General features: G+C 44.7%; 1 protein-coding gene across 3 annotated transcripts in view; it reads right to left on the reverse strand.

Moving 5' to 3' along the window:
* Positions 1-17,200, reverse strand: part of LOC121283161 (GTPase HRas) — a 68,515-nt gene that overhangs the window by 15,823 nt on the left and 35,492 nt on the right. For all 3 annotated transcript variants that reach the window (XM_041197340.1, XM_041197342.1, XM_041197341.1), the window contains one exon: positions 5,648-5,783. In XM_041197340.1, coding sequence (XP_041053274.1) covers positions 5,648-5,758 — 111 coding nt within the window. In that variant the 5' untranslated portion in view covers positions 5,759-5,783. The remainder of the gene's footprint in view (positions 1-5,647; positions 5,784-17,200) is intronic.

Raw genomic sequence — 17,200 nt, forward strand, 5'->3', positions numbered from 1 at the left:
CAACAGGTAATACGTTACTCCTGGAGGTCTCAGTTACGCTTTACTGGCCCAAACTTGCCTCATTGAATCTGCTTTAAACCCAAACACTCTAGTTCCCAATTTCGCAAACAAATATTCCATTAACGGAAGCTAGAAATACTCTGCCTTGAAACGTTGGAAACCTAACTGGAGAAATCTTTGAAGCATGCCCTTGATTTCAGCTGAAGGAAAGGTTATTTGTTAGGATGCTTGACTCCTGGGCAGAAGTCTTGAAGTCTAATGGTAGGTGAAGCTTTGTCATGCCCAAGCTACCTCTTTCAAAGGCCGCTCACCTCTCCAGAGCTAGCAACTGACACACGCACGCACAGCAATGATGTTCCTAAATCCCATTCCACAAGGACACTGAAACGTATAAACTATATACATCAACCACTAGCCAAATGGAGAAATGTGAATGAAAACTATCTCTAGTGCAGGTTGGACTGAATGCCTGAAGAACAGCAAAGAATATGGAGCCATGTGCAAAACCCCCCCAGTGTTTTAAAGTGCTTTCCCCATACCAGAGGTTCTAGCCAAAGGGTAGTACACTTGCCTGAGTCAGCAGGTTATGTGTTCAAGTTTCACTCTAGAGACCCGAGCACATGGTCCAGACTGATACACACACAGCAGTGTCAGAAGGGCAGTACTGAGGGAGTGCTGCATTGCCAGAGGTGCCACCTTTTGGATGAGAAGTTAAACCGAAGCCCCGCCTGCCCTCTCAGGTGGGCGTAAAAGATGTCACGGCCATTATTCCAAAGAGTTGCAGGGGAATTCTCACTGGTGTCCTGGGGCCAATATTTACCCTCAATCAGCCAATTTTGGTCTGTTTTCTGGCCATTATCACATTGCTCTTTGTGGGATCTTACTGTGTGCAAATTGGCAGCCATGCTTCCTATATTACAACAGCGGCTACACTTCAAAAATAAACTTTTTTTTAATTCATTCACAGGATGTGGGCTTTGCTGGCTGGGCCAGCATTTATTGCCCCATCCCTCATTGCAGTAGAGTACCTTGGGCATGCCCTGAGGGCACAAAGTGGATTATAGAAGGGAGCGTTTATTTCTTGGTATGCAGCTTTTGCAAGTATATGTTCTAGATGGTCTCCAGAGATCGAACACAATGATTTTTGCTGATTCTGAAATAGCTGTAGTACCAGAATGGAAAACATCTGGTGTGGAACCCAATAACCAAAAGTCTGTTCCATGTTGGACTAAGTTCAACTGGAAGATAGAAAACAACAAGTGGACAGGATGAAGAGAAAATGTAAAGTGGTTCCTTGGGAGGAATTACTAATCTCACTCAGTGCTTCTTTATTCAAGAGGTCACCCCTTTCGTCACCAACAGCTCCAATACGTCACCTATTTTAAAATCACGTTAGTAGTGTCTACGTTCACCTTGCAATGCATTTTGGTTCTGAATTTCCATTCTCCAACACATCTCTCACCCTCCTCACCCCCATGCCTAACACAAAGTTAGGTCTGTCATTGAATGGTTCAGTGGAGCAGACAAGACCTGAACCTTCTGGAAACCACCGCTGCTGCACGCCCCCCCCCCCCCCCCCCGCCCCCCCCCCCTCAACAACACCATCATCCTGGAGGGTTACTCTCAGACAAAAGGGAGATGAGGGGGTTGGGGAGTGATAATACTGTAAGCCATTAGGTACCCAGGCCATCTCTCACATGACCAATGCTGCAAGAAAATGGAGCCGAGAGTTCTGTTATAACCTCTGCTCTGCGGGTGCAAAAGCCTGGTTTAATAATTCCCATTAGTCCTATTTCACATCGCCAAACCTAGAATGTACACGTCTGATCTTAACAGCCCAGTTATAAATAAAACAACAGCAAACAGAGTTCCTGGAATCCGTGACCTCACAGTTAGAATTAACTAACACTCCGACCAACATGACCGGAGCGATCTCTGAATTTGCAGGCATTATCAAGCCACACTGAGCAGGATTCCAATAATCAGCTCCCAAATGGGAATCCAGCGACCAGCTTTCACCAGAGAGAGGGAGAGAAAAAAAAAATCACAGTGAAAACTCTCCAACAGGTTCATGTTCTTTATGTGACTCCAGTTCCACATTTAGGGATTGCCAACTCTCCACGATTGCTCTGAAACTTCCAGGAATTGAAGGTTAATTTCCAGGACACTGCAGAGTAAAACCTGGGAGGAGAATCTCAGGGGCTTCCAAGAGACATTTCCCCTCGTTCATTATTTTTAAAATTTGGAGTTTGGGGAGGCAAGGCTGTTTGGCCAACAGCGAGAATCATATCTTATCCAATCGTATAACAAAATGTTTGTTCAATTCTATTCTTGGCTGAGGGAGGGATGTTATGGGCAACCAAAGAGGAGTACAGGGGTGGGGCAGAGGAATTTCCTGAAAAGGGGCTTGATAGGTCAGTCACTGCAGTCAAGAGTCAGCCATGTTGGTGTGGGTCTTGAGTCACATAGGCCCAGACTAGGTAAGAACAAGTTTCCTTTTGTAAAAGATGTTAATAAACCAGTCTGACAGCTTCATGGTCACTTTTACCGAGACCAGATTTTGTTCACCCGAATTCAAATTCTCATATTGGGATTTTGAACTCATTCTCTGAATCATCAGTGCATTAACAAAACCCAGCTCCACCCGTCCCAGTCTGTAATAACCGTGAGGATGTTTAAAATGCAGTTGCAGAAACTGTGATTTGCACCATTTATAGAGGCCAGTGAGAGGTGAGTATCTCAAGAAGCCTCCACAAGAAACCCTCCACCTGCTACTCTACATAGGTCATAGGTAACTGTGGAACAAAGTTATTTGTCAAGGGAGTAAATTCAAAACTAAATCCTTGGGAACAATATTTCAGTGAGGGAGTGGTCAATCTATGGAATCTCTCCTGAGGGAGATGGTGGAAACAGACAGCATTGATTCATTCCAATGCAAATTAGAGAGTTTTTTTGTAAAGTAATATTTTGGGATTCAGTTCTGACATATCCAGTTTTCTGCTGGTAGGGGAAAGAGGTCAGGATGTGATTCACACAGGTAGGAAACTCAAACTCAACAGGGCCATTTGAACTTAGTGTGGAGATCAAACAGACCTCATTTTGGCTGGCCTCAGGGCCTTCACCCACAATGTGGAAGTCATGAATTGATACATACAGTGGATGCAAATTCTCTTGAAGTGCAGATAAGGTCTATTTAAGTGCCATGATCTGAAGGCTTTTAAATACCCTGCTCTTCAAACTGGAAACACAAAAAAACAGGGTTAGGCTGTCAGTGGGAGTTAAAAAAATGTCTGGATTGCTTTGATTGACAGGCCATCTGGTGTAGGTTAGGAAAAAAAACATTATCAAAACCGCATGAATAGATGGTAGAGTTCTTTGTTGATATTCCCTAAGGGCTATTATATCATGAATTCTTGGCTGAGTTTCAAAAGCTAAAATTATCTCAGCATGGCGTTCCAAGTACATAATTTGATTCACAACTGTCTTTGATGTAGGGTCTGAATAAAGTTTTGTTTTCATATGAGATTTAAATCTGCTCAAATGTTCAAAGCTTTGACTGGGTTTCATGAATAGGATTTTTCCACTATATAGCGTGCATAAACAAGAGCTGTATTAGATTGTTAGAAGTTTGCTCTTCTTCTCCACGTGGCTCTTGAGGTCTGCCTATGGTGGATACTGGGTGAGTGGCTAAAGGTAGCATGGGGTATGAGGGGAAAAAGAGGGTGGAGCAGGTGCGAAGGGTAAGAAAGCTTCAGCTTCTAAAACAACTTGGTCAAAATCCCAGAGAACCAAGGTGGGCCTTCTAAGCAATCTGCCTCAGCACATGCCAGCCTCTATGGCTGCCTAGGATCTGCAGGCCTGACTGGATCTGCAGCGAAAATTGGGTCCAACTGGGCCCCTTAAACCGACACGGGTCTGCGGAGTTGGGAAATTTCCCAACTCAAGCTATCCACCTCGGTAGTGAAAATCCAACCCGTGATGTGTTGCGAGTTTGGGAGGAAGAGGTGACTTTGGACCAATGATTCACTGGGGGTTTTCCTCACCTCATGTATGATTGCTGTGATTGGTCAACAACTCCATTATCATTGTATCATATGACGACCAGGATGTTAGAAGGTGAACTAAGTAGACCTCGGATATTTCTTTAGAAGTGAGGTGCTCTTTGTATTGGTGCAAGAGGTGCGCCATGACTCGCCTTTATAAAGCTGCTTTATACTTTGCTAAGACCCACAAGAGATAACAAACCCCATTGTCAGTGCATGGGGGTCTCAAACCAAATGGAAACTCAAAATTCAGACCAGAGGCTAGAAAATTTATGCAATTTTTATTTCCTCTGGCCTTAGGAGATGTTGAGAGTTTCAGCTTGGGCCTGAGATGGCCAGCAAGACTCGTGACTGATAAGATGTTAAACAACTCAGAGTTCTATGGACTGGAGAGCAAAAAAAAGGATAAAGAAAGCAGGGAACACTCAGCAGGCCAGTCACCTTCTGCGGAGTAACAGAAGTATTTCCTCAGCATGGTCTAAAAACTACTGCTCTGTTCCTCCAAAGAGACTGATTGACCTGGGATCAGGAGGCTGCCGTTCAGCCCCTCAAGCTTCACTATTCTATTAAATCGTGGCTGATCTGTACCTCAGCTCCATATCGTTCAACACCTTTGACCGACAGAAAGAAAGCTCTCAGTAACCTGCTTTCTTTTTATTTATTTCAGGTTTCTGGCACCTGCAGTATTTTACTTCTATTAACTGCAGACTTCCCTACAATTTCTGGCATGACTCATATTTAGCCCGGCAGTTTAACTTAGAACAACATGCCTGCCCCCGCCTTATTTTGTGGGTCACATTACTGCTCAGCTTCAGACTGTACATAGAACAGCAGTAGTAAAGCAGGTGCTGCCATGCTTGCATTAAAGCCCCACCAGGGGAAGCACATGAAACATGGAGGAATAAGCAGCGCCTGGAATCGTTCTTCTTGATCACAGTTCTGACTCTAATTTGTGCTATTGGCAGTTGGCGGGGGGTGGGAGCACAAGAGATAGTTGTGATGCAGAGACCATGTCAAGATTTAAGAATAGCTTCGACAGGCAGAGAAAGGAAAAGGAGAAAAGGATTTGGGATCGTACCCAGGATTCAAGGCTGCTTCCAGTCCAGACTGGAACAGCCCATTTCTGTATAGTAACTTCCACGATTCCAAGTAACATTATCAAAGACAGACTGACTTTCATTTATATAGCTGCTTTCACAACTTCATAATCATAAAACTAGTTATTAGAAAGAACTTCCATTTATACATCACAGGGCATTCCAAAGCACTTTACAGCCAAACGAGTATATTGGTCACCACTGTTGTGACATTGAAAATACAGCAATCAATCAACTTGCACACAGCGAGATCCCACAAACAGAAACGTGATAATGACCGGATAATTTTCTTTGTATAAAAAAAATTGTGACATTGATTGAGGGATAAATCTTGACCAGGGCACCAGGGAGAACTCTTCAAAATAATAATAGGATCTTTTATATCCACCCAAGAAGCCAGATGGGGCCTCTTCAACATCTCATCCAAAAGAAAGAGGAACACCCAGACCAAGGGAAAACAGCCTTTCTAGAAGCAGAGATTTTAGTTTGCACGTTGATGTACTGTACCTCTATGGTAGGATCATACTCGTCCACAAAGTGATTCTGGATGAGTTGAATTGTTAAAGCGCTCTTCCCAACGCCACCAGCCCCAACCACCACCAGCTTATACTCCGTCATCTTTAGATTCACCTCAACCTGACACCTGCAAAGACAAAAAGAGAAGATGATCACTGACCAGCTCCAGTCTGTGGTCTTTCAAACGTAACTCAAGACTTTTCTGCACAACAAGAAAAAAAACACCACCCAGTGTGGAGACACTGATATAAACACATTCACATCAAGCACCAGATTTGTGGTTCCTTTTTCAAACCAGGTTATTGTGTTAAATTGCAAAAGCTTTGCAGTTCACACCAAGCTCTCCTGGGTGACATCAGGAGACTATTGGAGGAAGGAAGCTCACTGAAGATATTACAACGCCCCTAATGATCAAATCAACGAACAAGAAACTGCTGTGAAGTTGGTGCAGAAATTTCCTGTTTTGTGCAAAGCGGCAGCTTAATTTCACATGCAGGGAGACACATTTGCTAGTTTACGTTCAGTGCCGATCTGAAATTACTGAAAATTAGAGCAACAGTATACAACACAGATATGGTCCTGACAGATTTAGCTCACATGTTGGGGGAACCGCAATGCTGCTTCTATTTTCAACCATTTCATTTCCTTTGCTTATTGGCATTTTAGATAAAAGCTGGTTGCAGGAAACAAGGACAAGCAGCTAAACAAATACAGACAACAACTGTTCAGGAAATTTGCAGGCCCGTAGCCAGATTGCAAGAAATGCTTGCTGCTAGTCTGGGCAATGGAACACCTTCAGGATGTTTAGTTTCTAATCTGGCCAGGCCGCTGCTCAGTGAGCTCAGGAGGTCAGTTGACACTCATTGTAAATTTTAGGCTCCAAGTCGATGCATGGCTTTTCGTGAGAGTGGATGAGAGACACAGAGACAATGTGATGGAGAAGCACTCAATACAAGGCCCACACACATGCATCACAGCAGAGGATGCGATTATTTGGTCCATTACACCTGTACTGGCTCCTTTCTAGCTAATCCTACCATCTTGAAAAACTCCTTTTCCTTCATCTCATTAGGTTCTCTCTTTGGCTGTGTCTGTTTTATTTTGTCACATCATTGTGAGTGACAGGGTGGACAGTGACCAGGAACAAAGACGACACTGCTCAAATTATCACAGCAGTGTTTTAGGTGGCTTGGTATACTTTATTGGCCTTGTTTTTTTTTATTTATTTTTTTGGATTCTTTCTATTGGATTATTTGATTATTGTAAGATGCTGAAATGTGGTTTTAGTCTATCAGTTTTCATCCTTGTTTATCAAGATTCTCCCTTTCAATTCTTGTTTATTAAAAACTATTCTAATAAAATCTGTAATAGGAAAAGACACTAATGCAGATGCAGTCTCTCGAGGTTTTGTTTTCTATTCATTAATTAATACAGGTTATTGATGGGCAGGGTTATGAGGAAAAAGGAGAGAAAAATTTGTACAGATGCCCAAAATACAGCTATGTAACAGTGAAGCAGTATTGGCCAATTGGCTAAATCCTGTCTTTATAAAAGTGCATCAATACTCCACTGTTTCTCCACTGAGAACTGCATTTGAAAATCAATTAGAAAACATTTGCCCAGGTTGTGGAACGCGGGGAGCTGAGGCGAGTTCAGAAATGGAGATGAGCTCAGCACTTCCCAGGACACTGACGGTGTTGGAATCAGACTGAGAATTGAGAATTGGACTTCAGTATTGCTGAAATAAAAGACATGTCAAAACTTTTCATCTTGCACTCACCTGGACACTGCAAGAATACCAATATAAAAAGGGGAAATCAACAATTTATACTGCATAAGAGTGCGCTGATTGGTTGGCAAGTGGACTCTGAATGGTAGAGGCATTGCCATGGAGAATGCACCAGTGATAGTGACTGACAGTTAACTGCCAAGCATTGTTTGAAAATTAAACCAGGCAGCTTGTCCCTGATTTCTTAGTGAATGGCTGTCACCTTTTGTTTAGCTGAAACAGGCACAATGTGTGTACATGTTATTTGTCAGCAAAGAACAGGGCCCTGTGTATTAATATATGTAGCTTCCAGTACACGCAAATGTGCCATACAGGAGAATTGGACTGTTGGAATGAGAATGAACAAAATGACAGCAACAAATGTGGTGACTGACACTTTTTTATCTCTCATTCCAAGCAGTTATAAACAAGAAGATGGTGCATGTGCATGCTATACTGATGCATGGTACTGGCGGGCTGGGCACAGCAGAGTGATGTCAGTGGATTTTGGCACATATATGGACCAAAACACATGTGTAGAAGGGTATTAGTGGCCATCTTGCATTGGCAGGAGACACAGTGATTAAAAATATTTATCTACTCTTCATTTAGTTAAATGAAGCTCTGACTCAGCCATTCTGTGGGCAAACATTCCCTGTTCCAATAAAACCATGTAAAATAACTCTTCACTTTTCTCAGAGAGAATTTAAAATTGACCCCTTATTATTACTGTAAAACCCATTCTAATTTTAAAAACCTTTATTAAAATTTCCTCTGACCTTCTTTGCTTTAGTCGAAACAGTTCCACTCAGTTGACTCCTCATGGCCAAAGATTCCCAGCCCTGGAATCATCGAATGGAGCTACTGGATTGTGTTAAAAATACAACTGCTTCACCAATGTCCTTCAGGGAAGGAAACCTGCTATTGTTATCCAGTCTGGGTCTATGTGACTCCAGACCCACACAGACATGGTTGACACTTAACTGCCCTCTGAAGTGTCCCAGAAAAACTTTACCCACCACTGAAGATGGCAGCTCAGCAACCTTCTCAGAGCAACTAGGGATGGGCAATAAATACCCCACATGCCTGTGGGACCCATATCCCGAGAACAAATAAAAAAAATAATTTGGATTAATTTACCTCCTTGCCTTTTCACTTCAATTCTTGGTCAAATTAAATTGCTCTTTATACTAAAAATAACAAGAATATAAAGTTGCATCCCAAACAGTTACATCATAAAATCCACAGCTCAGATGGTGTAGTAATTATGGTTTTATTTTGTTGGAATGTACCTTTAAGAATGATATTTGTTAGGCAAGATCACATGATCTGTGGTAACCAATAGGAGAATAGCACAGGCTACCTCAGCAATGAGTGTAGAGATAGAGTTGAGTTGAAAGCACACATATAGTTGCTGCTAAGTATATTGTAAATAAACTTAACATTTCCACCCAAGAAGTGTCTGCAGTTCAATTCTATCATCAATAGAACAACTCGGCCACCCCATAAACTGGCGACGAGGATAGAACAGATTTGAACAGAAGAAATCAAGTTAGAAAGAAATTGGCACTGCACCTCGCCCAGTGATTGTAAGTAGCAAGCTCCGTTAGAAGTTATCCCCTCTCAAAATGCCACAATTTGTGAGAATTGATCCTTTTGAACCTGCCACAGACGATACATAGGACGCCTCACATTCTTTTTTCGAGTGAACAATATTACGAGGGAAAGAGGAGAGGCGAGTGATCCTCTTGAGTACTTGTGGGAGCAAAATCTACAGTCTGATTCAAAGTTTGATGGCACCCTGTGCCCCAGATTTGAAAAATTTTGATGAATTGGTGGACTTAGTAAAGGGTCACTTTTTACCCAAGCCTTCAGTCACAATGCAGAGGTTCAAGTTTAATTCGCGAAATAGAGCCCTGGGTGAGACAACTGCATGCTACATGGTAAAGTTGAAGCAGCTAACGGAACATTGAGAATTCGGTATAACTCTGAACGACATACTCAGAGATCATTTAGTGTGTGGTGTGAAAGAGGACTCTATTTAGAAAAAATTGTCTGAAGTGAATCTGGATTTCAAGAAGGCGCTAGAGATAGCGTTGGCCATAGAAAGTGCAGTAAGAGATTCAAAAGCAATACAGGGTGCACAAAATGGTGCCGACCTCCACATCGGGTTAAACCTCAGCTGAAAGAGGCGTGAAAAAGCGAGACACTGCTGAGAAGCAGGAAACAGCCTCTGCTAACCGAAGAATGAAGAGAAATAACTTAGCAGCGAAATTGAAGAATAATTTTAATAGAGGTGGAAACAAGCAGTCTTTTAGCGATTGGCAGTTTAAAAAAAATCGAATGCTACTATCATCATTGAAATGGATATATAATGAGGCAATGCAAGGAAAGATTCAACCAGGGTTGTAAACAAAAGAAACCTAATGAAATCTACAATGTAGAAGAGCCTGAAACAACCAATTCAGACATTTTCTCGTTGTTTAATCTGAAAGTTTAAAACCAATATTTGTCAGTGAAAGTAAATGGCAAACCTGTTAGAATGGAAATGGACATGGGAGCTTCCACTACAGTAATTGGGGAACATACCTTCAGATACCTGAATAATGAGGAACATCAATTAAGTTTAGAAGAAACAGAAGCCAAGCTAAAAACATAAGGCTGAAGACATTCAAGTAAAAGGCATAAGCAGAGTAACCGTCCATTATGGAAACTAATCGGCAAAGCTACCAGTGTTAGTATTGAGAGATAGAGGACCAAGCCTTCTAGGGTAAAATTGGCTAAGGGAACTCAACCTTGATTGGCCACTCAGATTCCAAAAGGGAGCTGGAAGCGTTCCTCTTTTGAAACAGAAGTGTATAAGGACTCAACAACCTGAAGAAATGCAAGCGGTCTTCTTCCAGGTTTTGGCCTAACAGCAGAAGAAACTGGAAGAGACCATGCTTAATGACAGAGTTCAAGACGAGGTGAGCAACGTTAGAAAGGAAAAGAAAACCTGCTGAAAAACCTTCACACGATACTTTTCAAACTTTGACCTGAGGGAATATTGTATGAAGAAAAACAAAAAATTCAGCACTTCTCTGAACAAACTGAAGAATGAGTTGGCAGTGAAGACACAACAATGCTCAAATTTTTAATGAGGCAGCAAACAAATACAAAAAAAGAGATGGAAGAGCTGAAGAATCAGGTACGTGAAGTCAGAGATGCAAAAGTCGCAGTATTTCCCAGGAAGCAGACAGATAATGAAATTTTGGGAGGCTCAGCTATCGAGCTCAGACAAGTTGAGCTTGCATCTGAGAGAAGTCTGGCCAACAGTGAATTCAAAAAGGTCAAGATCAAAGTCTGCGCTAGAAAGGAAAGTGCAAATTCCAAGTGAGGGAGGTAATCTATTTGGGTCACAGGGTAGATTCATAGGGCTTCCACCCACATGCACCAAAGAACACCTCAGACCACAAACCATTGCTAGGATTGTTTGGTGGAGACAAGGCTATACCACCCATAGCCTCAGGGAGAATACAATAATGGGCTTTAATTTTGACAGCATATGAGTACACTTTTGTACATAAGCCTAGTAATCAAATCGCAAACACCGACACCCTTAGTCATTTGGCTTTACAAGAAAATGATGAACACGACTCAGTTCCACAGGAACTTGTTTTGTTAAATTCCTTAGGTTCCTCACCAGTATGTGCCCGACAGATCAGAGACTGGACAAGTTGGGACCCAGTCCTATCTCAAGTACGAGAACAAGTGCTACATGGTTGGTCACAGGAACCCGTATCTGACCAAATGAAACACAAGACATGAAATAACCAGCCAGGGTAGCATCTTATTGTGGGGATATGAGTGATAGTTCCTCCAAAGGGAAGGGAGCCACTTTTAATTGAACTACACAGTGCCCATCCAGGAATTTCCCGAATGAAGACCAGAGCATGCAGCTATCTATGGTGTCCTGGGATGGATGGTGAAATAGAGAGTTTAGTAAAGCACTGTGTGCAATGTCAGCAACTGCAAAAGTTGCTAGTGACAGCTCTGTTACACTCATGGGAGTGGCCAGGTAGACTCTGGGTGTGGTTACACATTGACTATGTTGGACCTTTCCTGGGAACAATGTTTCTGCTCATTGTTGATGCCCATTCAAAATGCTTAGATGTATATGAGGTGAAGTCACCAATGTCGACTGCTACAATTGAGAAACTAAGTCAGAGTTTTGCCATTCACGGACAGCCAATCGTAGTTATTTCTGATAACAGCACGACATTTACAAGTGCTGAGCTTCAACGGTTTATCAGCCTCAAATGTATCATTTGTGAAAACTGTACTGTATCACCCTTCCTCAAATGTACTGGCCGAGAGGGCAGTTCAAACGTTCAAGGCAGGCATGAAAAACCTAACTGGCGATTCCTTGGCAACCAAGCTAGCACACTTTCTTTCTCATTACAGGACTACCCCTCACACAACAACAAGTGTCACACTTGCGGAGTTATTGTTGAAATGCTGTCTCAAGACGAGATTGAGCTTAATAATGCCAAATTTAGAGGGGAAGGTGGAAAGGAGTCAGGGAAGCCAGGAAACCAGACATACTGACATGGCGGCAACGTGAGGGCATTTACCGCGGGGGGGGGGGGGGGGGGGGGGGGGGGGGGGGGGGGGGGGGGGCGGCGAGAGGGCGCATTTGCCGCGGGAGGGGGCGGGCGGCGAGAGGGCGCATTTGCCGCGGGAGGGGGCGGGCGGCGAGAGGGCGCATTTGCCGCGGGAGGGGGCGGGCGGCGAGAGGGCGCATTTGCCGCGGGAGGGGGCGGGCGGCGAGAGGGCGCATTTGCCGCGGGAGGGGGCGGGCGGCGAGAGGGCGCATTTGCCGCGGGAGGGGGCGGGCGGCGAGAGGGCGCATTTGCCGCGGGAGGGGGCGGGCGGCGAGAGGGCGCATTTGCCGCGGGAGGGGGCGGGCGGCGAGAGGGCGCATTTGCCGCGGGAGGGGGCGGGCGGCGAGAGGGCGCATTTGCCGCGGGAGGGGGCGGGCGGCGAGAGGGCGCATTTGCCGCGGGAGGGGGCGGGCGGCGAGAGGGCGCATTTGCCGCGGGAGGGGGCGGGCGGCGAGAGGGCGCATTTGCCGCGGGAGGGGGCGGGCGGCGAGAGGGCGCATTTGCCGCGGGAGGGGGCGGGCGGCGAGAGGGCGCATTTGCCGCGGGAGGGGGCGGGCGGCGAGAGGGCGCATTTGCCGCGGGAGGGGGCGGGCGGCGAGAGGGCGCATTTGCCGCGGGAGGGGGCGGGCGGCGAGAGGGCGCATTTGCCGCGGGAGGGGGCGGGCGGCGAGGGGGCGCATTTGCCGCGGGAGGGGGCGGGCGGCGAGAGGGCGCATTTGCCGCGGGAGGGGGCGGGCGGCGAGGGGGCGCATTTGCCGCGGGAGGGGGCGGGCGGCGAGGGGGCGCAGTTGCCGCGGGGGAGGGCGGGCGGCGAGGGGGCGCAGTTGCCGCGGGGGAGGGCGGCGAGGGCGCAGTTGCCGCGGGGGAGGGCGGCGAGGGCGCAGTTGCCGCGGGGGAGGGCGGCGAGGGCGCAGTTGCCGCGGGGGGAGGGCGGCGAGGGCGCAGTTGCCGCGGGGGGAGGGCGGCGAGGGCGCATTTGCCGCGGGGGGAGGGCGGCGAGGGCGCTTTACCGGTATACGTGATAAACTTCAGGGAAGGGACAAAGTGGTTACCGGGTGAAATAAGTATGGTGACTGGACCTCAATCTTACCACATGGAAGTGGAAGGCCAGATGATCCATAAACATGTGGACCATTTAAGGAAGAGAGAGACAAATCACCAAGATTTGGTTCCACCAGTGACCATGACCAGGCCTGCATTTCCTGTTGAGGATACTCAATCCAGGACTGACATGTCTGATTTTCAAGTGTTGAGGATACAGAACTGCAAGCGCCGACCAAAGCACCTGATTTTCAGGCAACTCCAGAAAAGGAGGTTCCTGACAATGAATCTGAAGAAGTTGTGGAGCTGCGACATTCCACACGTAGCAGGAAGCCATCTGAAAGATTGAACTTGTAAATTCCTTATCCAGTGTAAATATTTTGTCTTGCAAAGTATGTACTTGTAAATATAATATGTATAGCCGAGTTAAAGGGGGAGGAACATAGTAATGATAGTTTTATTTAATTATAACGTATCTTTAAGAATAAGACCGGTTAGGCAAGATCACATGACCTGTAGTAACCAACAGGAGAGTAGTGCAGGCTGCCTCAGCAGTCAGTACAGAGTTAGAAAAGAGTTGAAAGCAGATGTATAGTTGCTGCTGGGTATATTGTAAATAAACTTAACATTTCCACCCAGAAGTGTCTGTAGTTCAACTCTATCATTAATAATAGAACTCAGCCACCCCACAACAAATGGTGAAACTCCAAAAACCTGTCATTTGTGAGAAGTCAGAGATATATTTTAAATTGTGATTGGTCTTTGCTGCGTTTTCAGAAAGAGCCTGTGGCAGACAGATACTTCTAGCTAAGAAGGGAGAAACAGTCCATCATACATTAAAAGTAGGATTAGAAAAATGAGACTTGCATTTCCAAAGCACCATGCCCAATTCCAGGATAGCTCAAAGGTCTTTAGAGCCATTTAGGTACTTTTGAAGTGTAGTCACTGTTGTAATGTAGGAAATGCAGCAACCAATTTTCACACAGAAAGGTGCCATAAATGAGATATAATGACCAGATAATCTGTTTGTTGGTTAATGGATAAATATTGGTCAGGTAACCAACCTGGGTTAACTCCCCAGCTCTTTGAAATAGGATCTTTTACATCTGAGGGGCAAATTCGGCCTCAGTTTTAACATCTCATCTGAAAGACAGAACGTCCAACAGTATCAATCTTCCAACAGTGCAGCACGGAAGTGTCAGCTTGGATTATAAGATCTGGAGCGGGATCTGTACCCACAACTGTTGACTTGGAGAGTGCTACCAATGATCCACCTCCAAAGCACAAATTTTTGCCACGTCAAGAGCAGCAAGTATGAATGGAAATGAAAACAAGTCAGCTGACTGAACTCTTGCATCTGTTCAATTCCAACCATACTCAACATAAACAAGGAAACAAATTTGGAAAATAAGCTGAATGCAAAAAATAAAGTCATTCACACCCACTTATTCCTGTGAAAGGGGTTGGACAGCACTAGCTTGAGTATAACTTCCAGGAAAAACAGATGTATCTCTAAGATTATTTCATATTGCTGCACTGTGACCGTTCCCATCAGTAAAGGCTACAGTCTCCAAGGTCAAGTCACATCTGCTGATAACTTGTGCACTGGGCTCTCCATGTAGACCAAAGAATAATTGGGGAGGGGTGTTTGCAGGAATGGAGTTTTTTTTTAATTTAACTCAAGATGAGGTACAAGGATGCAATGGCCTGCTGATATCTTGCTGCAAACTGCAAGATGATGTTGTTTTCTTGCTTGTTTCTCTAGTATTCTCTCTCAACTTTTATTCACCTAATCACAGAAAACCTTCCACACAAAATGCAACCAAGTGCTTGGTCACTTGACTTTGTTCCCCAGGGGAATAATTTGCCTTTTAATGAATACTCCTCTCTAATTCTACATCAGACTTCAGCCCACACAAACATTTCACCATCGGATTGGATTTTATATTGGGACGGTGTCTCATTCTCAGTGAGAACATGTAGTATCTATGCCCTATGTCCCCATGCTCTTCACTGCCTGGGAGTTACATTGAGTGTAGTCGCTGTTGTACAGACAAACACTGCATCCAATTTGTGCACAGAGAGGTCCCACAATAGCAAGATCTCAAGTGACATTCTCCCCGCCATCTCCAGAGTCACGTTCCTGTGCAAGGCAACAGGTTAAGTTGATGCCTCAGCTTCGTGCTGTGTTGGAACAGCAGGTAGCCTGCTCCACTCAACACTCCAGGCTGCATGGTAGCAGTACATAAGATTTGGGGCTCAGTTGGGCTTTTGTTCCAATCAACTTCAAAAGCCTTTTTCTCCAACTCAGAAAAGGTGATGGATAGCTATCCCCCTAACTGAGATCTGTGACACTGTAGGTAGCATCCATGGCTCAATGGGTAGCATTCCTTCCTCAGAGTCAGACGGTTGTGGTTTCAAGTCCACTCCAGAGATTCAAACAAAACCTATGCAGACACTCCTGCAGCAATACTGAGGGAGTGCTGCACTATCAGAGGTCTCTCATGACATGTCAAACTAAGGCCCCATCTGCCTTCTCAAACGTCCATAAAATATCCCACTATTATGAAGAAAAGCAAATGAATTCTCCCTTGCATCCTGACCAATATTTATCCCTCAACTATCATGGAAACAAATCATCTGATTATTATCACATTGCTGTTTGTGGTATCTTACTGTGTACATACATGCATTTCCTACATTATAAAAAAAACACTTCCAGGCCTTGGGAGGCCATGAAAGGTGCTATAGAAATGCAAATCTTTCTTTTACCACCACTCTATCCACAATTGGTTACCAAAGGGTCTTCTCCCACTTACACAATACATAGGAGCTGATGCAGAGAGCCATTAAAACTCCTCCCAGTCTCACAAACGTTCCCATTACAATCCCGTGACTAAAAGATCAGTTTCTTGGTAACCTGGTTTGTACACTCATCATGACTGACCTCTCCCCTCCCCTTTCGACATGATGGGAATCAGCAACATAAATCAACCAAGCATGAAAGCCACAACTTCAAAACTACGAAAGGCTCCTTTAAAGGCAAGCACTGCTCATTAACTGGTAGCTCTCTATCGTAAGAATCCCTTTGTTAGAGAGCTGTGGAGGCTCAATCATGTTTATTTTCTAACTAATAAGCAGAAAAATAAAGGGACTTGATAGGATATGCTGGGATCTCAATGTCCCCACCTTGGTTAATGAATAACGTACAAGGCAAGTTACTCTGCCAGGTCCGCTTTCTTCTTCCTAGAATGGCTACTCTACAGACAAAGTCCAGATCCACTCATCCGTGGAGCTAATTTTATCTCAGAGCCAGTGAGACTGAACCATTAACATCACTGTTCTTAACACCTGGCTGGACATAACTCTAGAAATCCTAGAGAATGAAATGCTGCAAACTCACTCTGCTGACAGTGTGACATTTGTTCTTGATCTCTGCATCAACTAGTGTAGTGGCTGCTAGTCTAGTGACATAACCAGTAACTTTAGGAAGGATGTCAAGGCCTTTGAGAGGGACTTACTGGAATGGTTCCAGGGACGAGGGCTTCACTTAATGTGGATGGACCGGAGAAGCTGGGTTGTTCTCCTTAAAGCAGAGAAGGAGAAGGGGAGATTTCATAGACGTTTTCAAAATCATAAGATTTGAAAGAATAAATAAGGAAGAGCTATTGCCAATGGCAGAAAGTCATTAACCAGAGATCACAGATTTGAAGCGACTAGCCAAAGAATCCAAGAGGGGTAAGAAGAACTTTTCTGTTGTTTTAAAAAAATGCAGTGTTGTGATGTTCTGGAATGAACTGCCTGAAAAGAATAGTGGAAGCAGTTTCAATAGTAACATTGAAAGCGAATTGGATAAATACTTAAATGTAAACGCACAAGGCACGGGGATAGGGCAGGGAAGTAGGATTAATTGTATCATTTTAGTAAAGAGCCAGCACAGGCATGCTGGTGAATAGCTCTAGGAACTGCAGGTGAGATTATCTTTGCACCATAGGACAGAGACTATGAAACTATGGGTTTAAGATAGCTGAAGTGGGAGGTTATGGTACAGGTAGTGAAGGAGACCAAAGGAGCAGATTCTGGGAGCCTATT

Source organism: Carcharodon carcharias, chromosome 10, assembly GCF_017639515.1.
Source record: "Carcharodon carcharias isolate sCarCar2 chromosome 10, sCarCar2.pri, whole genome shotgun sequence".
Taxonomy (NCBI): domain Eukaryota; kingdom Metazoa; phylum Chordata; class Chondrichthyes; order Lamniformes; family Lamnidae; genus Carcharodon; species Carcharodon carcharias.